This window comes from Pangasianodon hypophthalmus, chromosome 8 (assembly GCF_027358585.1).
Source record: "Pangasianodon hypophthalmus isolate fPanHyp1 chromosome 8, fPanHyp1.pri, whole genome shotgun sequence".
Lineage (NCBI taxonomy): Eukaryota > Metazoa > Chordata > Actinopteri > Siluriformes > Pangasiidae > Pangasianodon > Pangasianodon hypophthalmus.
In genome coordinates, this window is record NC_069717.1 from 19142765 (window position 1) to 19167289 (window position 24525).

Here is a 24525-nt window from a genome sequence, read left to right on the forward strand (position 1 = left end):
TAAACTTCCTGTCAGCTCAAACTAGTCTGGTCATTCTCCTCTGATCTCTCTCATCAACAAGGTGCTTCAGCCTGCAGACATTCCCACGTGATCCACACGTGATGTTTTTTGTTTTTTGCACCATTCTGTGTAACTTCTAGAGAAAAAAATCCCAGGAGATCAGTAGTTTCTGAAATACTCCAACTAGCCCATCTGGCACCAACAACCCTGCCACAGGTAAAGTCACAGAGATCACTTTCTGATCTATCCGTCAGGTGAATAACAGGTTATTAGGCTTTGTGTACATGTAGCTACTAGGTACCAGACTTGAAACTCAGTATTGAAAGGTCATTGGTGGAATGCCATCAGTTTCAGCTGTGGTAATGGAGGAGATTATGACCACCTAAAGGAGGCGAGTAGCATATAATTGTAAACACTGACTAATATTAAGGATGGGTGATACCACAGGTTTTTTTTTTTAAATCTGATTCCAAGTTATTTGAAGACTAGTATCCCATTGTAAATACCTTGTCATGTTTTTATTATTGTACTTCCTGATACCATTACTATGCATTAATAGACATAATCTATAAAGGAATCTTTAATGTAGGATTAATTGTAGGATTTGTATTAATAATAGTTTTGTTTCAATCTACAGGGGTCAAATTGGAAAATGGCAAAACCAAAGATGAAGCTGTTTATTTTTCTTATCCTTTTTGGTGTTCTATCTGTTATCTTCATTTCAAAATGGAACCATATTTTCAGGCATGCTGCTGTTTACATCGCTGGAAATCTGTATGAGGGCACACCATCATCTATAAGCAGTAGTTTGGATATACACAATACCCCTATATCTATGAAGTCTATAATCCCCATTAAAAACTCAAGCCATTTTGCAGTGTCTGCATTCATTGATCACAGGATCAGTAAAGCTATTCGAGTTATCAGCATAATAAAAAGAAACAGCATGCAGCCACTTTATTGCCTCTACTGCAACAATGGCCAAGCTTGCGAGTCTACTATGGCTAAAATTGAGATACACAGGGATCATTTTGACTTCCCATTTGGTGCTTCAGATGTGCTTTGCCAGGGCAACCACACCCAAAATGCGACTCACGTCGCCATTTCAGCTGAAATTTCTGACATTAATAACCTAGACTTCCTGCCAGTAAAGAACAGAGTGAATAATGAATCATTCAAGTACAACTTCACCATCTGTATCTCAAGTCTTTTTGGGGACTACAATAATGTTCTGCAGTTTGCTCAAAGCATGGAGATGTACAAGCTTCTTGGTGTCCAACGAGTCGTAATCTACAACACCAGCTGTGGTTCTGACTTGGACAAACTCCTACAGCACTATGAGAAAGAAGGAATTCTAGAGATTGTGCCATGGCCTATTGATCAGTTCCTTAATCCATCTGCAGGATGGAATGGCAAATTGCATAAAGGGGAACTCCAGTACTATGGCCAGTTGGTAACACTCAATGAGTGCATTTATAGACATATGTATGAGTCCAAATATGTCCTGTTGAATGACATTGATGAGATCATCATGGCCTATAAGTATGCTAACCTTGCTTTACTGATGGAGGATCTGCAACAGGAGCACAAAGATGTGACTGTATTTATCATAGAGAACCACATATTCCCCAAGACACAGTTTGAAGAAAGTGGCAAGTTTCGCAGGCCAGAATGGAAAAATATTCCTGGTATCAATATTATGGAACACATTTACAGAGAACCAGACAGAAAGAACATCTTCAACCCCACAAAGATGATCATCAACCCGAGGAACATGATGCAAACCTCAGTGCATTCCAGCCTGCAACACATTGGAAAGGTCTATCGGGTTCCTCCCGATGTGTGTAGGATCATTCATGTGAGAACACCACTACAGGGGAGTCTTACCAAGGAGCAATTATTTGTTGACACAAGAGTGTGGGACTTTGCACAAGAGCTGATAACAAATGTTAATAGGGCACTAAAATTATCAGGTTTGTTGAAAAGTCAAGAGTGATATGGGTTTTTTGTTTGTTTGTTTTTTTGTTTAGGTACAGGTAAAGGTACATGTAAAGGTACTTCTCTTTTATTCTTGTTCGTTGAGGCTACGTTTCCTTGTAGAGCTACACTTTGATCAGTATGGAAATTTGTTTGGTTGCTCTCTCAGTAATCTTGAAAACCAACATGAAAATTAATCTTTCCTTTTTTGTGTTTCCTTATAATAGGCTGGATCATTATGTGATTTCTTTGCTTAGATTTTTCTCCTTGATATCTCAGCTAATTGTATAGCAATTCTCACTCGTGTTTCAATTAGGCACTGACTATGACACAAATGTTTCTCCTAAAACTCCTTAGTAGAAATAGAATAAGAAGAAAAAGAGACAAAACATCTGACCTTGCTTCACAGTAGCAGAAATCATATACACAAAACATCAAAAACTGTGATCTGCTGATCACAGATCACGATCACAACATTTTACCACTACGCCACCCAGGAACTTGCTGTTGGATACATTTTTCTGTCTATTGTTCACTGGTTAGTTTATTGAGCATAGTCAATTTGATTGTTAAGTTTGTGATATCAGTGTGTCTGTGTGTTTTCATTGATGTCGCAGCAAACTTAGCTGTTTTTCACTTTACATGGTTGGCATTCTAGTTTTTTTGCGTGTGTACTTGTGCTTGTGTTTTCAGTGAGCAGCAAACAGGCTATTAATATATTAGTCACATAATAAACTGATCAAACAAATGTGATGTATTGTGTAATGTAGTGGGACCACTTTAGACACAGCATTAGACATGATAGTGTATCAAAAGTAAACTGCACATCCCTCTAAATATACATTAGTATGCCTGTAGTAATGAATTTGACACATGCAGTCCCTGCTGAAAATATTGGAACAGAAAGGCCAATTCTTTTGTTTTTGCTATACACTGGAGGGTTTGCAATCAAAAGATCAATATGAGACAATGGATCAGAATTTCAGCTTTCTTTTCCTGATATTTACATCTAGGTGTGTTAGTAAATTGTTAGTAAACAACTAAGAACATGGCACCCTTTGTTTGAACCCACTCATTTTTCAGTTGATCAAAAGAATTGGAACATGTGACTGACAGGTGTTTCTTGTTGCACAGGTGTGCCCTGTTAGATTCAGTGTTTAAACAATTAATACCTGAATGTGTACTCTTGGTTTGAACCCTTATTAAAAAGTATAAACCAACAAGCAGACCAGAGAGCTGTCTATGGGAGAAAAGCAAGCCATTTTGAAGCTGAGAAAAGTGGGGAAGTGGATCAGAGCCACTGCACAAGCACTGGACGTAGCCAATAAAACAATTTGGAATGTCCTGAAAAAGAGTGAAACCACTGATGTACTAACTACCAAACATGGAACAGATCAGCCAAGAAGACTTGGAGATCAGAAATATAGAGCCCACACCACAAGATGCAAACCATTCATCAGCAATAAGAATTGGAAAACAAGATTGGAATTCAAAAAGAAATACAGAGGCACAAAATTTCTGGAAAAAGATTTACCTCTATCAAAGGGCTGGAAAGGCCAAATAGTGGAGAAAGAAAGGATCTGCTCATGAGCCAAAACGTATGAGCTCATCGGTCAAGCATGGTGGAGGTAGTGTATTGGCTTGTGCTTGCTTCTGGAATGGGCTCATTGATCTTTATTGATGATGTAACTTATGATAGTAGCAGCAAAATGATTCAGAAATCTACAGAAACATTCTGTATGCCTATTTACAGAGAAATGTGTCCAATCTAATTGGGAGGAACTTTATCATGCAGCAAGACAATCACCCAAAACACACTGCCAACATAACAACGGAATTCTTCAGGGGAAAAAAGTGGAAGGTTTTAGACTGGCCAAGTCAATCACCAGACCTTAACCCAACTGAGCATGCATTTCACCTTCTGAAGAGGAGACTGATTGGAGAAACCCCTCAAAACTAACAATAACTGAAAGAGGCTGTGGTACAAGCCTGGAAAAACATCACAAAGGAAGAACAGTTTGGTGATGTCAGTGGGTCACCAGCTTGATGAGGTTACTGCAAGCAAGGGATATGCATCCAAATATTAAGTGTTATTTACATTAATTTACTTTAAGACTATCTGTTCCTATACTTTTGGAGGGGGCTGTAATTATACTAGCAGATCTGAGCACAATGTGAGACATATGTAACATTACTAGTGTCTTTTGTCTCAGGAAAAAAAAACTTAAGAAGTCATCTCCCTTTTATATCCATTTGATCTCATTGCTGTCTAGGATAAACTAAAGAGATAATAATGAGATAAAATATTCTTTTTAGATTTTTTTGTCCAATAGAAGGGCAAATCCTATTGTTTTCTTTCCTCTTCTTTTTTCCTCTTCAGGTGTGTCCTCAGTTTGTTGATCAGTGGTGTTGGATCAGATTTCTGCAAACTGCTCTCTGACAATGTTTATTGTCGGAACTCAACAATGACCTAGTGACATTTCTATGGTTACTAAAACCTAAAGGACAATGACAAAATACTTATCAAAAACTAAGTATTAAGCCCTGCTCAGAATAAAACAATAAGCAATATCTTTTACCTAACCACTTTCCTTCTCCTTCTGCCGAGCTACACTCCTGAGCTGCTTGTAATCCAGACCTCCCCCCCTTCACTCTGGACCTGTCCACCGGCAATGCTTCATACTGCCACGAAAACGCTTCAGCTGTTTTCCATGGACTACACCAACACACATTGTGCTCACACACACGCACACTACAGTGTAAACCCATATGAGGATGGGTTCTCTGTTGAGCCTGGTTCCTCTCAAGGTTTCTTCCTATCACCATCTCAGGGAGTTTTTCCTTGCCACCGTCGCCCTGCTTGCTCATCAGAGACGGCACACACACACACTTCACTTTACTTTTGTTTGTGTAAAGCTGCTTTGAGACAATGACCTTTGTAAAAAGCGCTATACAAATAAAAATGAATTGAATTGAATTGAATCTTACTCAGTGAGCTTCAGCTAAATTTGCTGGGTCCTATTAATGGGACAAACTGTGCTGTTTATTAAGAATGGCAGAGGTTAGGCTTTTATCTAGCTATACAGCAGGGTGTACTGTTTGCACAGACCAATCAGAGGTAGAAATAAAGTTGATAAGTATAGTCATGGTGTAGTCATGTAGAGGTGTGGAGCAGTACACAGGATTGTTGTTTTAATCCCACTCCAGCAGACACCCTTAATCCCACCCACTTCAGCAGTTCTAATTTTTGCTTGCACCTGCCAGTGATATTTTCTAAGGAATCTTTGGTTGGTTCTATTTCCACAAATGTAAACAAATAGTTTAAACCACAGTGATTAAAGTATTTACTGAAAATGAATGTATGATGTGTGCTGTATTCATCTCTGGCATAACCATTCCACCTCACTGTTTAGTGTGCCTCATCTGTAAAGAAATATAGTTTGTCCACCTTTCGGATTCACACTTTTTTTTGTCATGGCTTTATTGAAATAAGATGTTTTTATTGAAATAAGAAATTGGTGAACAATTGATGGTTACTGTTTGGTGAAAATTCCACTCCAAAGACATATTATAAGCATAGCTAGTTATGTAGCTAGCTAGATAACAGCGTTACAGTATCTTGCTAATCTTCTTAAACTTGCTAATCACAGCCTTTCTTATCAGGGAAAGGACTGAAAACTATGATAACTAAAAAGATGGCAGTGTTAATTTTAACAATTTTTTGAATTTTCACCTGTGTTTTATACCACACATTTATAGCACGAGCATGGGGCAGAGTGATTGCTACCCCAGTGTGGCTATGTTAGCGTTTGTTGTAATTCCCATTTTTGGCCACTAGGTGCAATAATAACTCTAACTGAGCTAAATTGGGCAATAAGCTTGTGCACAGTTGTGCAACATCAGTGGAACATCAGTTAATATCTAGAATTGAAAAAAAAATCTTTGGTCACTCGAATGAGGTGATAAGTATTTCAGCTGAAGTTAGACTATAAGTGGTTGCGAATGAGGACATTTGTTGAATTTGTTGAACTTTTCTCTGCCACGCATGCCCCTATGGGTGAGACACGACTGGGGGCAGTATAATTTGATATCTGAAGCAGACAAAGTAGAGCTTTGACTAAGTGTTTTCCTTATTATGTTGGATGTTTGAATTGAAGCTTTCTCATATAGCCTTCAAACCTACTAAATATTCTGTTTTGCCAGTCTTAAAGGTAAAGGCATAGTTTTTGATTTGAGATACAGCAAAATAATATACTTCGACATCAGACATTTACATTTAAAATATTAATATATTTTACAAAAATAAAATATATACACTCATGTCCGCTTCATTAAGAACACCAGTACAACTGCACATTGATGCAATTATTCAATCAGCCAATTATGTGGCAGCAGTGCAATGCAAATCATGCAGATACAGTTCAAGATCTTTAGTTGTTTTCAAATCAAACATCAGAATGGGGAAAAATGTGATCTCTGTGACTTTAACTGTGGCATGGTTGTTGGTGCCAGTCAGGCTGGTTTGAGTATTTCATAAACTGCTGATCTCCTTGGATTTTCACACACATCAGTCTCTAGAGTTTACACAGAACGATGTGAAAAAGAAAAAAATATCCAATGAGTGGCAGTTCTGTGGGTGGAAATGCGTAGCTGTTGAATGACGTCAGAGGAGAATGGCCAGACTTGATTTGTGCTGACAGGAAGGCCAATTTACTAATTTAAATAACCACTCTTTACACTCCTTACAAAGATGCAGAAAAAGCATCTCAGAATCCACAACACTCTGAACCTTGACGTAGATGGGCTACAACAGCAGATCACAATGCGTTGTACTCCTGTCAGCAAAGTATCAATAATTTTGTGCTATCATTTTCATCTGCAGTACTTTTCACTTTCCTTTCTGCTATATTATCAAAGAACGATTTTGTTTTTGTTTTTTTTTTTTGCTCTCATTTCTTGTAGCATAGCACATAGTCTCAGAATAGGCCTAGTTAATCAGTGACAAACCAGAGCCAAGGCCAGGGAGCAGACAAGCAGGCTAAACCAACCATCAGGTTCCAACATATTGAGTTTGTGTCTGTTCCCTGAGCTAAACAAAAGAGTAGAAATACTCAAAAAGTTTGTTTAAGTAACTTAATTAACTTAAAATTAAATCATACCAAATGCACAGCCAGCACCTTTGATCTGAAGCTAGGACTGTTAAATATTAGATCTCTTACGTCTAAAGCGCTCTATGCGTTAATGAAACTATTACTGATCAGGAGTTTAATGTACTGTGTTTAACAGAAACGTGGATTAAACCAAGTGAGTATGTAGCATTAAATGAAGTTAGTCCTTTATATACAGTTATATAAAGTTATATACATCAGCCCCATCTAACTGGCAGAGGATGAGGTGTCGCACTTATTTATAATGATAATCTAGGTGTCTAAAGGTGACAAAAACCTAGTCATAAATTCAATGCGTTTGAAGTTCTTTATACTAACATAACATACGTAGCCACAAAAAATGTCTTCCCAGATGATTCTGCTAATTATTATTTACAGACCCCCAGAGCCGTATTCTGAATTATTTTGTGAATTTGTGGATTTCATCTCTAACTTGGTTGTTTATTTAAACAAAGCATTAATTGTTGGAGACTTTAATATTAATTTTGATAACCCAGAAGACCCTCTGAGAACAGAGGTTGTGTCCATTCTAGATAGGGGTTAATCAGGACATAATAGGACCCACTCATATTGGTGCATAGTCACGCTCTTGATTTAATACTAACATTCGGATTAAATATAGAAAATATAGTCACATTTCCTCAGTCGGAAGCTATAAAAGATCATTATCTCATTTCATTTAAAATGTGTCTTAATATACCATGTCAAATGTAAATTCATGTCAGCAACTGCACAGAGTTTATCAATAATCTCCAAGAGTTACCAACCATGATTGGATCACCATCTGATCCCGAAAAACTTGACCAGGCAACTGAATGCTTAGAATCAATGTTCCGCTACACGCTAGATAAGATCACACATGCAACTTACAACAGACCACTTGAAAATTAGAACGTAAATGGCGTCAAACTAAATGGGTAGTATTTCAAATCCTCTGAGCTATAGAAAAGGTCAATGTATCTCTCCACCCTAATGGATTAGATTCTTATTTAATACTGTAGCAAAATTAACTAGGAATAAGACCACAATAGAAACATGCACACAATCATTATACTGCAGTGATGACTTCATGAATGATAAAATTGAAAATATCGGGCAAAAACTTCAGACTATTAATTTAAAAACAGATAGTTTTATAACTAACCCTGTGGATAATAATATAATGATATCAGATCAACGATTAGAATGTTTTACTCCCCTTCAAGAGACCGAACTAATTTCACTAATTTCCTCATCAAAATCCTCAAGTTGTACAATAGATCCCTTATCTGTGTGTTTCTTCAAACAGATAATTCCAGAAGCAATCAAATCTCTTCTAAAAATAATCATTTCTTCCCTTAGCACTTGCTATGTACCTAAATCTTTTAACTAGCAGTTATCAAATCCTGATTAAAAAACCAGACCCCAACCCCTATCAATTGTCCACCTATAGGCCAATATCAAATCTTCCCTTTATCTCCAAGATCCTAGAAAAGGTTGTACCTACATAGGAATAACATTCATGAAATGTATCAGTCAGGATTTAGGCCTCCTCATAGCACTGGTTAAAGTGTTAAATTACCTACTGTTCTCCTCTGATTAGGGTTGTGTCTCCTTGCTTGTGTTGCTTGACCTTAGTGCAGCTTTTGATACCACTGACAATGCTATTCTCCTTGATAGACTAGAAAATGTTGTAGGCATTAAGGGAATGCCCCTCCTGGCTCAGGTCTTATTTGACTGATCATTATCAGTTTGTAGATGTAAATGATGACTTCTCTATGTATATTAAGGTAAAGTTTGGTGTCCCGCAAAGTTCTGTTTTAGGCCCAGTGCTCTTTTCTTTATATATGCTACCTCTGGGCAAAACTGTTTGTAAACGTGGTATTGGCTTCCACTGGTATGCTGATGACACACAGTTGTATGTTTAAGCAAAGCCAGATGACAGACGCCAGCTTAATAAAGTTGAGGAATGTGTAAAGGACATTAGACACTGGATACTTATTAACTTTCTTTTACTTAATTCTGACAAGACAGAAGTACTTGTACTAGGACCAAATGCAGCTAGAAGTAAGCTTTCTGATTAGATAATAAATCTGGATGGCCTTTCTGTTTTATCATGTGCAGCAGTAAAAGACCTTGGTGTGATTATCAACTCTAGTCTTTCTTTTGAAGCTCATGTAGATAATATTACTAAGACAGCTTTCTTTCATCTCAGAAATTTTGCTACGATAAGAAATATGATGTCACTACACTATGCAAAAAAATTAGTTCATGCTTTTGTTACCTCTAGGTTGGATTATTGTAATGCCTTGCTGTCTGGATGTTTCAGTTGGTGCATAAACAAGCTCCAGTTAGTCCAGAATGCAGCAGCGAGAGTCCTTACTAGAACCAGAAGATAAGACCACATCTCCCCTATCTTATCAACATTGCACTGGCGCCCAATCAAATTTTGTATAGATTACAAAATACTACTACTGAACTATAATGCACTGAATGGTCTCGCGACTCAGTACCTGAGTGAACTTTTGGTCTTTTATGTGCCGCCACGCCTACTTTGATCAAAAGGTGCAGGCCATTTGCTGGTACATCGAATTGTGAAGGCTACTTCAGATAGTTGAAGATTGGAAAAACATTGCCTGATCTTCAGCTGTCCCATTTCATTGAACATGTGTCCACTTATTAAGTTCTACAAACAGAAAATGCCTCATCCAAGAGTGAAATACATTTTTATTTGAGTTTAGTCAGCTATTTGCTTGATTTTAAATACTTTAAAAAAAATATTCATATTTTTGGAAGAAAGAGCAACTGGAAACAAAGTGTCACTGTACATTAAGTTTGTGTCTTAACAGAAGCAATTTAAATCAGCAAGAATTTTGACTTACAGTTTTGGAGCTACGCACTATAAAAACAAACATATGTACCCCAATAGACCGCTCAGTTATATCCATCCATTTTCCATACTGCTTATCCTACACAGGGTTGCAGGGAGCCTGGAGCCTATCCCAGGGAACTCGGGGCACAAGGCGGGGGACACCCTGGACAGGGTGCTAACCTATCAGACACACACATTCACACACTACGGACAATTTGGAAATGCCAGTCTGCCTACAACGCATGGCTTTGGACTGGGGTAGGAAACCAGAGTACACAGAGGAAGCCTCTGAAGCATGGGGCAAACATAAAAACTCCATGCACACAGGGCAGAGGCAGGATTCAAAACTCCACCTCCAGAGGTGCAATGCAACAGTGCTAACCACTAAGCCACCATGCCCGTTCAGTTACATCACTTTTTTTAAAAAATTGATTACAATTTCCCATTTATAAAGTGCACACTGCCATCTTTCAGATAGTACTACAGTAGTGTCTGTTCTGATTGGATAGAAGTACAATTATTGCACCAGTAGTTTACCATTCTTTTTTGCAAGTTAAGGATGAGAAAGAAAAAATTTGCAAAATGGGCTCCACATACGAGTTACAATTACAAAATGTATGTATTGAGAGCAGTGACTTACAATTATATATTGAGTGTTACAATTATAAAACCTGCTCAACACATTAGAGCCATTTAAAAGTGAGCAGTCTGTAACTCTCACTCCTACATTCTACCACTCTGGTGAGACACATCCTCATCCATAATTCCACTAATTCTCTAATTCGTGGATTAAATTAATCAAAGTACCACCCTCAAGGATCTATACTCTGTCCTCTGTCCTCCCTCTTATACTCTTCTCCTTTGTTCAATCTCACATTCTTCATCTTCTTTCTCTTCTACTTACTGTCCCTCACCAAGAACCTAAAAATTTCAAAGCATCCGTAACTCAGTTTTTTATATGAGAATCTACTCTATCTACTCTTGAAATTATTTATCCTATTCTACAATTTTACAATTCAACCAGTGGATGGAGAGCATGTGTTCTGATTAGTATTTATATTTTTAGCAGCAGAAAGATGTTTTAGCCTAAAGGTGCATTGCTGGTACACTATGTGGCCAAAAGTATGTGCATACCTGAGCATCACACCCATATGTGGGTCTTCCCCAAACTTCCCTGAAGCACAAGGAAATCTGAAGCACACAATTGTCTAGAATGTCTTTGCTTGTTGTAACTTTAAGATTTCCCTTCACTTGAACTAAGGGACCCAAACCTGTTACAGCATGACAATGCCCTGGAGCACAAAGCGATGTCAATGAAGACATGGTTTGCCAAAGTTGGAGTGGAAGAGCTCGAGTGGCCTGTACAAAGTTCTGATCTCAACCCCGCTGAAAACTGGGACTCTGACTGCACCCCAGGCCTCCTCTCCCAACACTAGTGCCTGAACTAACCAATGCTGTTGGCTGAATGGCCAAATCCCAAAAGACACACTCTAAAATCTTGTGGAAAGCCTTCTGAGAAGAATGGAGGTTTTTATAACAACAAAGGGGACTAAATCTGGAATGGGATATTTAACAAGCACATATCAGTGCGATTGGTCAGATGTCCACATACTTTTGGCCATATAGTATATCTGACTTATATATACTGACTTATATAAGTATATCTGATGAAAGTACACATGTAGGTCCAATATTCTCATTTATTAACCCTAGCTAATAAAGGAGCTTCCTTACAGGGTAGTTACACTAGTAGCAGTCACTGAATTTAGGCACGCTCAGCACCAAACACATCCTTATGTAATATAATTTTTATACCGGAACTTAATCAAATTTTACATGTTCATACTCCCAAAAAACCTTATGTTTATGTCCGCATCTTTTAAAAAAAAATGCTGCTGAATTCATGCAGTGCATTCGTTCAGTCCCACACTGCTTATTGGGCAGTATACAAAGAACATTTCTCCTTCAGTACTTCAGTACTGCTCCTGCATTTCCGGTTCTTTCACTACACTCAGAATGGTGGTATTTTACAGACTGCAGTGTCTTGAAGAGCTCCCGGAGTGTCTGTAACAGTGGCTGCATTGCGGGTTTTGAAGCCTTTTTTACCGTCAACATTTTGAGGGAAAAAAATCGCTGCTCTCCATGATTTTCAGCTAGCTCTGACACCTGTAGTAAATTACCCATCTGAATGGTGAGGTGTGCTCTTTAATATTCCACTTGTTCCATCAGTGCAGTTTGTTTAAAAAGAAGTGACTGGCTAACCTTAAGATATTTCAAGTGTTAGCTGTTTATCAGCAACTCCTATAAAACACATTTATCATAAAGAAAAATACTGGGGCAGCTATCAAGGTCAACTGAACTTCAAAATAATCTGTGGAAATGGAACTTAAAATTTTAATTTGGCTCGTTGTCCATTCATTAGTATGGGACTGGGTGGGGTTAAAAAATTGTATTGTAGCCAGCGAGTAGAGGGCCTCAGAGACAATTTGGCTTCAGTTTTAGACCCCTGTTATGACATCCACCCATATACAGTATACAGCCACTGGTCTGTAAGAACTCTTACACTCCTTCTAGCAAGCTGGAGAAAGGCTTCAAATTGTATGCTTCATCATACATAAACAACTACACCAACTAAATGTAGGAACAATAGTTAAAGAAACCTGAAGTACAAGTTGCTGTGTCACTGTACTGATAAATGAAAACAATGCTGCCTTTGCACTTCATGTGCCCTAAATACCATTCAAACAAACAAAAAAATTGTAGTGTGCTGTCTTCCTCAGAGATTTGTGATTGTCAATCACAAGTTCAAATCAGGGTATGTGAGGTGTGCAAAAAAAAAAGTGGGGACAGAATCGCTTGCTCACAAAAGTGCCCTGCAACCAATATCAGTATCATCCAATATCATTTTGTTAATGATACCTCTTTTAAAGAAGCCACGACATGACAGAGACCAATTGTTTTACAGGGCTTTAGTATAGTTATGTCTACATGATGGGGTTCCTAGTTGAAACTGCGAATGCAGTTTAATTGACATAGATGGAATGCAAAAGGTGTTCTAACAAATGATTTCAGAAAACAAAACATTTTTTCTGCTACTGGCAAATGGTAAAGTAAGCAAAATGTGGTATATACGTCCTTGTTCATCCCCAAAAATATCTCAGCAGACAAACACAAAGTAATAACAAGAGAAGCATCACCACATACCCTGTCCTCAGAAAGTATTCACCCCTCTTCTCCCCCTGATTTATTATTTTTCATGTTGCTGTATTGAAACAGCAAATTTAAGCGTATCAGAATGCGATTATTTTACTTGTCCTTTTGAAGTGAATCGCTACAGAAATAAAATTAAATAAATTGTTTAGATGTAAAAAGTATTTAAAAAGAAATGTAAGACATGTAAAATATAAAACCTGCTTAACTGATCAGTATTCACAGCCTCAGTGTGAATTGTCATTTTGCAGTGATCACAGATTTGAGTTGTCTCAGATGCGTTTCTATGAGCTTTGCACATTTTGATTTTTGGCATCTTCTTTCATTCCTCAATGCAAATTTTCTCCAACTCTGCCAAATTAAATGGAGAATTTTGGTGGACAGCAATTTTCAGGTCATGCCACAGATTTTCGGTTGGATTTATGTCTGGGCTTTGATTCATTCTTTCCAAAACGAAAACCTTCTTTTTTTCAACTTATTCCTTTGTAGTTTTTGCCTTGTGCTTTGGCTCATTGTCTTGTTGGAGCATATATTTTTGCCCTAAATGCTATTGCTGACTGGAACAGGTTCTCTTTGACAATTTGCATGTAACTGGCTCCGTACATGTTGCCTCTATTGGCAACAAACTTTCCAGTTCCTCCTACTGAAAAGCAACCTTAGAATGTGTTGCTACCACTGCCATGCTTGGTCACAGGAATTGTGATACCTGGGAATTGGGCTTTGGTTGGTTTGTGCCAAACATTATGCTTTAGCTTTAGACCAAATATCTCCACTTTAGTCTCATCAGACCACAAATTCTTTTTACAAAACCTCTCAGATTCTCTAATATAGCCTTTCTCAGAAGTGGCTTCCTTCTGGCCACTCCCCCATAGAGGCCAGAGCTGTGGAGAGCTGATGATATTGTTGAGGTCTGCACATGTTCTCCTATTTCAGCCAGTGCTCTGGAACCCCTTCAGTGTTGTAACTTGGGCATTTCTCTGAGAATTGCCCTTCTTCCCCTTCCTACTCAGTTTGGCCTAATCTGGGCAGTGTCTGGGTTGTGAGACATTTTTTTTCTGCTTTGTTATAATGGATTTCACAGTGCTCCTGAGAAGGTTCAAAGATTAGCAGATGCTTTAATAACCTTCTCCAAATTTTTTCTCCAACAAAAAAAAATCTCGAAGCTTCTCAGCCAGTTCCTTGGTCTTCATGACAGCATGACTGACCTGATCTGCCATTTTAGCTGTGAGACCTCCCAAAGTCAGTATTGTGCGAGCATACAACTAGACACAGGTATACTCTGTTTAACATATTTAGTGTGAGCTCTCAAAAAATTAAATACTAGTCTTTATTAGATTGCAAAATAAAAGGGGGAAGGGTGTTAAATACTCATCAATTATGCAGTTTTTAGACTTTTTTTTAAAAAATAATTCTGAGTACTTGTGAATACTTTATTTAATTTTATTTCTGTAAAGACTCACTTCAAAATGAGCAGACAAATTCCCATTCTAATATACTTAAATTTGATGTTGCAATACAGCAAAAAGAGATATAATAATTGGGAGGGTACACTGTACACTGTACTGTACACTGCCCTTACAGTTTATTTTCAGATCTCTAGTTTACACTGTATATAGTCCTATATATAGTCCTATATACTATAAGCAGTTATGCAGCATACTTCTGTTATCACAGACAGGCAAAGCTTGTTTTGTTGCTTCCTCGATCTGATGTTTGCATTCATTACCATGTAAGTATCAGTACCAGATTTGCCCAATTGTTTTGGATTGTAGCATAAAGGATAGTAATGTAATTTTATGCTTGTCAGTGAAACTGAATTAGAAAGCCACAATATTTTGAAAAACAAAATAGAACAACATAAAGGTAAAGCCATAAACCCTTGTGCATTGAGCAAAATCTTTTGTAACATAAAATCATTGTATATCTATTGCACCATTAACAGTTCTTTGTTTAATCTATTTTTTAAGCGATGCAACTGTATTGCTGTCATAGTCTAATTTAACTTAAAAGGTATCAACAAACAGAGCAGAAAAAATACAACAGTGAGACATACTCGGTCAAAATATTCTACATTATTACTCATTTGGCCAAGTCCAGATTATTCGTTATTTTTGGCCATGTAAGGCAGCCGAATGTTCTGAGCATTTTTAGTACTATGTTCGTTTCTTTAACATTGCATGACAAAAAAATTTATGTAAGAAGTATTGAAAAAACAAACAAACAAACAAACAAAAATGAAGTCAAACAGTTTTGTCCTTGGCTATGCTAACCAACTGAGCAGTGTTTTCCCATAACTGGACATAACTCACAGTAGAAATGCATGCCTCACAACAATCTGGACAGTTTCTCCCAAAACACTGTAGTGTTAAGATCATCTGAACTGTCAGCTGCCCCCTTAGTGTTCAGGTCTCCTGAACCATTAGAGGAAACATGATCCCTGATTTATGATTTTATGATATTGGTACTTGTGAATACCTGGGTCAGGAATCCCCTGAAAAAAAAAGTTTTTAGTTTCAGTTGCACTGACCTGAATAAATAAAGGATAGATTTAAAAATATATATATCTTGGTGCAATAATGCATTTGGGTAACTGGACTCCCAGCAGCCATGGGAGTCCCCCCCCATAATGGAGTTATGTGTACAATGTAAGGAGGATGGTGAAAAAAACCAGATATCAAATTCCTTTCGAATTCCTTTGATTGTCAAATCTGAAAGTCAACTGTTAAACTCTACTTAACAGTTAACAACTCTAATGAGCTGTTTGGAAGAGTTGCAAGAAAGAAGCCCTTTCTGAGACAATCTCACAAAATGATTTTCTGAACTTCACCAAGTGTCATTAGAACTATGACTGGCATCGTGTGGCGTTGTCAGGTGAGTCCAAAATCAAATGTTTTGGTCCTGCATACAATCAGCAACAAAAGGCGACTGCAAACAATGAAAAGCATCTGATAAATTATCTGAGCATCTGATCCAATATGGCAGTGGATCATTGATGCTTTGGGGCCCTTGTGGTATTGTGAATTCTGAAAGTACTAGGATATTTCAGCCCAACCCCTGGATGCCTCTGCCAGGACATTCAGACTTGGCCATACATGCTTCCAAATCAACACAGGAATGGTTAAAGAAACAAAACCAATGTTTTGCAATGAACATGTCAGTCTCTGGATTTGAACCCTACTGAAGACCTGTGGTCTAAATTGAAGAGGTGAAGTGCACATACACAAACCCAAGAATACAAAGGAGCTTAGATTATTTTGCAGGGAGAAATGAACTATCATCCCTCTTAAAGTGGCAAGTCTATCTGCTTACCACAATGAGTACTCTTCATCTAGTGAGCACTTCGAAGGAGCATAATACTCTTCATTATTGTAATACACCTTCCTGTTTGGACAGCATCCAAAACAGCTCCGAAGTGTTCAGAATTGTCATGTAGTGCACACTATAAAGACAGCATTGCTGATCATGCACTGTGAAATTCAGTGTCATATCCATATCTTCTTTCAGCTTCCAGTCCTCCATGGTCATTAGTTAGTTATGAGTTTACAGAAGACAGCCTGAGCTTAACTAGTGTAAGGTGCCAGGGTTAGTTGAACCCACACTTTCCAGCATGCCGATATACACACTAACATGGACAACCACATGGGTAAATGAATGCTGGATGCATGGAGAGAAATGAGGTATACTGCTTAAGTTTGTATAAACAAATGCGGGCTAGGCAGCATGACCTGGATTAAACTATCCCATCTGTGTGATGTAAGTGTTTTTGATTTGTCTCATCTTCCTTTATATCGGTCTCTTCGATTATAAGAATAAACCTATATATCCTTATGAGCAGCTGTAGATGGTTCTCACATTCCTTCACAAGTTGTATGTGTGTAATGAGTGAAGCTATTCCATTTTTATTGAAGAGTGCAATCCTATTTCTTGATCGTGTAGTGAAGATTTCCTCAGATCAACTGTCTGTAAGTCTTTTCCCTCCTCTGTGTGGTGCAAAGTTTCAGGTTCTTCCTCCGTTGTCGTGGTGGGGTAAAGTATTCTGTTCGTGCATTAGGTGTGATGTCATCAGTTAGGGCCCATTTCTAAAACAGTACACTCTGTCGACGGGACTTCCCCTGGGCTGTGTGTGAGAGAGAGGGAGAGAAAGAAAAAGAAAGAAAGAAAGAAAGAAAGAAAAAAAGAAAGAAAGAAAACCAGTTGTCACTGTATGTAACTCATGGTGGCTTCATAAAATATCCACCTGCCATTTATGTGACATTTGCCTCTCTTCAAAGTAGTGTTTTAATGTCAATAATTCGAATACTTCAAATTTAGATCCTTTTTTTAGTTACAGAAATGGGAGGAGAGAAATATGAAGATCCTTTTAAAAAGAGAGAATTAATCTTTCTGATAAGATTCACATTTGACTGTTCTGTTGTTGTACAGCTCAACAGAGATTAGTTTCTTTATTTATCTTTCAAAAATATCCATGGAGCAACCACTCAAAGTGTACAAGAACTGCAAAAGGCAAGAAGACAAAAGTAAAATGTATAACAGAAAATACTATTTTATATAATTACTATACTTACTTAATTACTCCAAGATTTTTGTCTCTGGAACACCTTTAAGCTTTGGAACACTAAAACCTTTTGCTAATTCATGATAAGTTCATATTTTTTGAGCAACTACATTTCTACAACAATTCCATATATTTAACATTAATTCATTAGTAACTCTAGCTGCTAAGAATAAAAACTGCTGGAAATATCTATTATAAAGAAAAAACACTACAAAAGAATTGATGACATATAATAATATTTCATTTTTGTGTAATTGTATTTTAGTGTTAGTAATATTAAAGTAAAGTAATATTAAAGTAATAAAAATTCTTACACAACATATTTACAATCAGTGAATGATTTCTTAATAAAGAATTATTAAGCTAAAAAGATGTTATTTACCTTGATTAAAAAATACTAACATCTAAACTGTAAGATTGAAAGTACAGGAATCTGATGCCATCTTGTGTGTAGGAGAAGGAATTGTTTTAATTGTGAAACATAAGGCTAGATTTAAGTATAGATACGAATTTTTGTTAATAATACCAAAAGCACAACCAGCCATCATAAAATTCTAGCCATACATAATTATCTGCACAAAAATGAACAAGAGATTTGTTGGCATGCTGTGCTCATACCGTCTCTGACTTTTTACAAAAGAAAGTGTGTTTATGAACACCTGAGAGAATATTTTCTTAACTGTCTGAATCTTTAGATGTGAAAAAAAAAAAAGACAGACTGACGAGTGTTAGCAAGGTACAGAAAGAGCAAACAGGACAGTTAGGGGTTTTTGTCATTTACGATTACAAGGAAAAAAGCCAAAACACTGGGATGTGGTAGACAGGAGGAAAAGAGAGTGTTTAGTTACCAGAGTGGTATAATGAGTCAGCCAGTAGAGGGGGAAGAAGGGGCTGGATTCAACTTTGCTCCTTCTCTCTGGAAATATTCCAAACGCATTGGAGCCATCTTATGGGGCATTGCTTAAAGGGGGCATGGTTTTAGAAAAAGCAGAATGGATAGTGGGAAAAGATAAAGCCAAATAGTAAATCAAAAAAATAAAAAAGTGAGAGAGACAGACAGAAAGACAGGAAAACATTGAGACAGGGTCTTTCACAGGAGACGACAGATGTACTCGTTTTGTCAGAAAAGCATGTCTAATGAAATCCAGTTGGGCAGACACTTCATCCAACATTTTTTAAGACTACACCACAATCCAGCTGTTTTTAACGCACCCTTATAGAACAACACAGTCGAATTGATTTATATGCTCAATTTCCATTGAACTATGTACAGACTTAGATCACCTAAATTTCCTCAAAACTAATAATGACATTACATCCGCTGACATAGAGGAAGTTATTGTCTGCATAAAAGCCAGTATGAATGCAGCAAATAGAGCTGCACAATTAATTGTAATTTAATTCATATGGTTTAACTGGCCATTTAGTTGCATAAAAAGCACAGTTCACAAGTAAATAGGCAGGATGCAAACGCACATACACACACTTGCCAGTTTATTAGGTCCTACCTCTTGGGTACTCTGACTGACTATTTTATTTGATTCACCTATTATATATGTCACTTTATAAGATTAAAGCCTCTGACTGTTGTGCACAGCTTGTCATGTACTTGAATGGAATGGGACAACCACAAGTCCACTGCAGGACAGATATTACTTGGCTGATATGACATGGTAGTGTATGTGTGGCCTGTTTACAAATACTGCCAACTTTATTATACACATCTACTTTGTATAAGTACAGTTAAAGTAAGGCTCATTGTTTTCTATGCACAGTTGTGCCAGTTGTTCATGTGTCAGAGTCGGTTTCTGACTGCTGGTGGCTGGATACACTTGATGGGTGGACTGTTTCTGAGCCCTGCAGTAACATGGGGTCTTTAAAAACCTTCAGCAATACTGCTGCATCTGTTGCAGTCATAGCAGTGGCACACACAGTACCAAGTCACTTCCATGTTAAGCAGTCCGTGTCAAGTGGTACAGCAAGGGTGGGGTTTATCTTTGCAAGCTACCGGCCCAACTCACCTGACTCTGAGTATGTTATTGTATGCTTTCCTGGGTCCTTCTGAAGTTGGATCTCCTTCACTGAGAAGATGGAGGCCACTAGAGAGAAATTTCAGAGTCAACACCAAACTGTACTGGTCAAAAACTTCCAAACAAAAGCACATGAAAATTGTGGTATAATTTCCAAAGAAGGATATGTTTCACCTGCTAAACTCTTGTACATGTTTTTATATAATGCAATATTATTAGCTTTAAGCTTCTGTTAGAATAAATGCCAGCTCTGTCGGTGCTTTGGACCACCTCCAAAATTTAGATTTATTTATTTAGACCCATATATACTAAAGAACACACTTTTTTTCTTTCTTTTTTTTTTCTTTTTTAACAGATTACACCTGATGGGGATATAATACCAGTGATATTATCCATTGTAGCATCCATTTTAGATACAGTTTAAGTCTTCTCTACTACTCGTCCACACTTTTTAGTGTTTTGGTTTACAGTTTGGGATGCAACCAGTAACAAGAGACTAAGTGACCATTAAAAAGATTATCTGTGCATTGGAACGAGAGAGCCAAGTGATGCAAATATCTAAAGGAAAGGAAACTTGTGTCACGAGTTATGCCGTGATGAGCATATAATTCAGTGCCCATATAAGTATCCGCATATCCTATATAGTAAGTCTGATATTTTAAAATTATTGGAATGTCTTGAGAATTGGAATGTTTCAGAAAGCAGCAACTGTATTCAAGCCTGCTTTATTTTAAATAAAAAAGTGCAACTGATGCAGTGTTTAGTCTATCTGAGCCACCCAGTGAATTCCTCTTGATGGAAAAAGATTTCAGTGGAAGTGAACAAATGTTATTAAATATTCTCAAACCAAAGCCCAGGTACCCTGAGTACTGCTGTGGGCAGAAACACATTTGCTCTGTTAAAAGTAAAATGTAAGCCTCTAGCAATACTGTAAACAAGATTTGGGATATGATACTTATGAAATCAAACCAGTAGATATAACATCACAAATTTGTAGGCTGTTATGAGCACCATAGTAACTTTTATAAGTTGGTGCCGATTTCTGGTGGCATCACACCAGACATTCCTATTAATATGCTCCTATTAATTTGTTGCATTCCAAATTATAAAATGCAAATTTCTGAAAGGGATGTTAACATGCTAAAAAGTTTATGACAACAAAGAAGTCATATTCATTCAAATTTGTCGTATTTAGTCCTTACTGTCAGAAAGTTGCTGCACTTGCTCCCCCAAACTCTTGAAGTAGGGATGCCTGAGAGCTTCTTCTGCTGAGATACGCTGCCTTGCCGCAAACTACATAAACACACACACATGTTTGCAATCAAACTTTCCTATTTAATTGCTCTGCTGTCACATAGCACCATGTGTCACCATTATTATTATTATTATCATTATCAAAGTTTGGACTTTCTGACCTGTAACAACTTCATAATTAAGTCATCACCATCACTGTCTATCCTGTGACACAAAGACACAAAGGTCATAAATCACAACAACATTATATACATGTACACAGACACACGCACATGGATGTACACACAAATATTTATGTATGTGATTTGACTATAAAAATTCACAAATCTCATTCATGCATGAAGACACACACCTGGGAGCATGATTGACAAGAGGTTTGGGGCGATATCGAGGGAAGTTATAGTTTCTGAACTCTTCACTGGTACTGACCCCTGGCCAGGACTCCTCAGTAGGAGTGCCTGGAGACACATTTTATTTATGCAAGCACACAGCCACAGCCACACACAGACACACAGACTAACATTAGCACATGTGGAGCTGTGTGATAAAGGATACTCAATAAAATTCAGTACCCAATATAATGAACAGAAATTAATTGAAGCAGACGTACGTACAGATGCATGAACTTCTTACCAAGGATGCGAAATATGAGATGAAGTTCATCCTCTACTGTAGATCCAGGGAACAGAGGCCATCCTGTAATCATCTCATAAAATATACAGCCAACCCCCCTATACACAACAATTAAAGGAACGTGAGTGACAGAAAGAGACAGTGCTTGATTTAGGGCATCTAACTTGATCTAACCCATTTATAAGCTTATAGTAGGAGGTTAAACCAGATGATACAATATGATTTTGTTTCTTAAGGCAACAATTTAATATTCGACGATACCACTGAATGTGCTAAGACACAATACAATATTGATTCTTGAGGCAAGAATGTGATTTTTGAGGATACCACTGAATCTGCTATGATTTGATTTAATACAATTTGATTTAGTAGCCTGTGATCAATTTGTGACCAAATTTGTTCTGAATCTAGGTCTGAATCTGTTTATTGGTGAATGATGATGACATAAAGAGGGACTATATTAAAAGTACCTGAATTACAGGCAAATCACTTTGCGAAAATGTTTCCACCATGTCTTTACAGACGAATTGCGAGTGCCGTGCTACTACATGTATTTTATCAGTGATGCTGAAAATCCTCAGACATAACACTCGGTTCCCTTTCGATACTACCTGGTCCATTGGTTCGTGCAGTGCAATAAAGCGAACCAATGGCTCGGCAGCGGAACTTCACGCACCTATGGCTCAGCAGCCCGCCAGGATGGGCGGAGCCATCTGGCTATATAAACGGGCATAGCGCCATAGGATCTCAGATCAATTCTCCTTCAGCGCCGAAGATTTTCTCTCCGCTGAGCTACGAGACTTGAAGCCGCTCGCCGTCGACATGCCTCGCAGCGGACAAGAGCTACTCGCCTGCGCCGTCCAACTGTTCTCGCCGAGAGTCAACCGCCATCAGCGTCCGGCGCAGATACCTGCTTGTTCCCTGCCACCATCCAGCGAGTTAAAAGAGCATACCACTAAAAGAGCATACCGCTAAAAGAGCAAAGCGGTAAAAGAGCAAAGAGCTTTTTTTTCTCTAAAAGAGCAAGCGGCGTTGAGATAATGCCGCGCCGTCGTTGCAGCTCATGCAGAGCCGCTCTGCACGCTGATGACGGCCACTCGGAGTGTGTTTCCTGCCTGGGCAGACCCCATGCGGAAGCCGCTCTGACTGAGATGGAATGTTCACATTGTGTGAACATGAGTCTCTCCTCTCTGCCGCAAGCGAGCTCACGCTAGCTCAGACCCAGCATGCCTCGCTCTCGCTGTGCAGAGGGGAGTTTCCCGTCCTCTTTGAGCGCCCGAACTAGCGTCCCTCGGCCAACGCTAGCGACATGGTTTCGTTCGGTGCGATTGAGGATGAGCTGCTAAATGACAGCATGTCTTTAGCGGTGTCAGACGCGGAGGATATTTTGGGCTCTTCCCTCGACCCCGCCCCTCTGCCATCTACGGATCCCAGCGTCACCAAGAGCTGGGTTTGGAGTGGTCCGCACCAGAGGAGCCCACTCGGAGCCGTCTGGACGAATGGTTCTTGCCGGGGTGCCGTCAGGCTCCTCGTCAGCGAGCCGCGCCTTTTTTTTTTTCCCAGAGTTTCACGATGAGCTCACGAAGTCGTGGCGCGCTCCCTACTCGACTCGCCTTCCCACATCAGTTTCGTTTGTGTTTTCCACGGTCGACAGCGCAGACAAAAAGGGCTACAAGAGACTACCTCCACTGGATGAGTCAGTGGCCGCACAACTCTGCCCACCCACTGCCATCGGATGGAGAGCGAAGGTCGCGCACCCCTCTAAGCCGTGCAGGACGACGTCTGCCCTTGCTGGACGAGCGTACTCCTCCACTGGGCAGGCGGCCTCAGCTCTGCACTCCATGGCCGTGCTCCAGGTCTTTCAGGCCAGACTTCTCCAAATTATGGACGAGTCGGGGCCCGATCCTGCGGCTTTCAAGGAACTACGCAGCGCGACGGATCTGGCCCTTTAAGCTACAAAGGCGATGGCTCAAGCTATAGGGAGGTGTATGGCCAATCTAGTGGTGTTGAAGCACCACTTATGGTTGAACCTGATGGAGATTAAAGAGGCAGATAAGGTTCCCTTTCTGGATTCTCCGGTTTCTCTCTTGGGGCAGAAGTCATCCCAGGCATTGCGACACTTCTTGCTGAAGCGTTCGAGCTCTGCGAGCGCCACCAGTTGCCCCAAGCCTGCTCCAGCGCCGCAGCCGGCTAGACCTGCACCCGCACCTGCTCAGCCTGCCCAAAAGCCTGACCCTCCGCAGCGCTCCCGCTCAGCCAGATGCCACTCGTTTTTGAGATGCCAAGGACCCCGGCCCAAGCTGAGGCTGGATCCGCCAGACAGGAAGAGGAGGGGGAAAAGTCTTGCCATCGCCGGACCACCCCCCAAACGATCTATGTTATGCCCCCAAGCACCCGGTTCTGTTCCGGGTGCCGGTGGCAGTGTGTTTGTAAATGCTGTTGTGGACACTGGGCCCGTTCTGAAAGTGCCCACACAAGCAGCTGCTGTCGTAACAACAAAAATAAAACACAAACATTTTCAGACAGAGAGCAAAATTCCTCTTCCGCTTATAACGAGTGTCAGGTTCCCTCACGGCAATCTGCCACTCGAACCTATCCAACCCCTCGCCACACGGGCAGAGGCCTGGCAGGCCATGCCCGGAGTGTCAGATTGGGTTTTGGGGATTATAAAGTGAGGTTACTCACTCCACTTCACTCGAAGACCCCCGCGATTCAGCGGTGTGGTTCCCACCTTAGTGCAGGGCAAGGACGCTCACGTCCTACACTCCGAGGTGACGGCCCTACTGGCGAAGGGTGCCATAGAAACAGTTCCGCCAGCACAGAGTGAGTCAGGATTTTACAGCCACT

The 24525-nt window shown here is 39.2% G+C and overlaps 1 protein-coding gene and 1 pseudogene across 1 annotated transcript; one reads left to right on the top strand and one right to left on the bottom strand.

Annotated features, from left to right (window-relative positions):
* LOC128318705 (uncharacterized) lies at positions 1-6301 on the top strand. The gene has a single exon (XM_053236228.1). It carries the CDS (start codon positions 653-655, stop codon positions 1994-1996), a length of 1344 nt encoding a protein of 447 aa, XP_053092203.1. The 5' UTR covers positions 1-652; the 3' UTR covers positions 1997-6301.
* A 6075-nt stretch (positions 6302-12376) lies between these two features.
* LOC113533566 (cyclin-dependent kinase 17-like) overlaps positions 12377-24525 on the bottom strand; it is a 38775-nt pseudogene continuing 26626 nt past the window's right edge.

Coding starts and splice junctions, on each gene's coding strand:
- LOC128318705 (XM_053236228.1), top strand. CDS start 653: ATGGCAAAACCAAAGATGAAGCTGTTTATTTTTCTTATCCTTTTTGGT.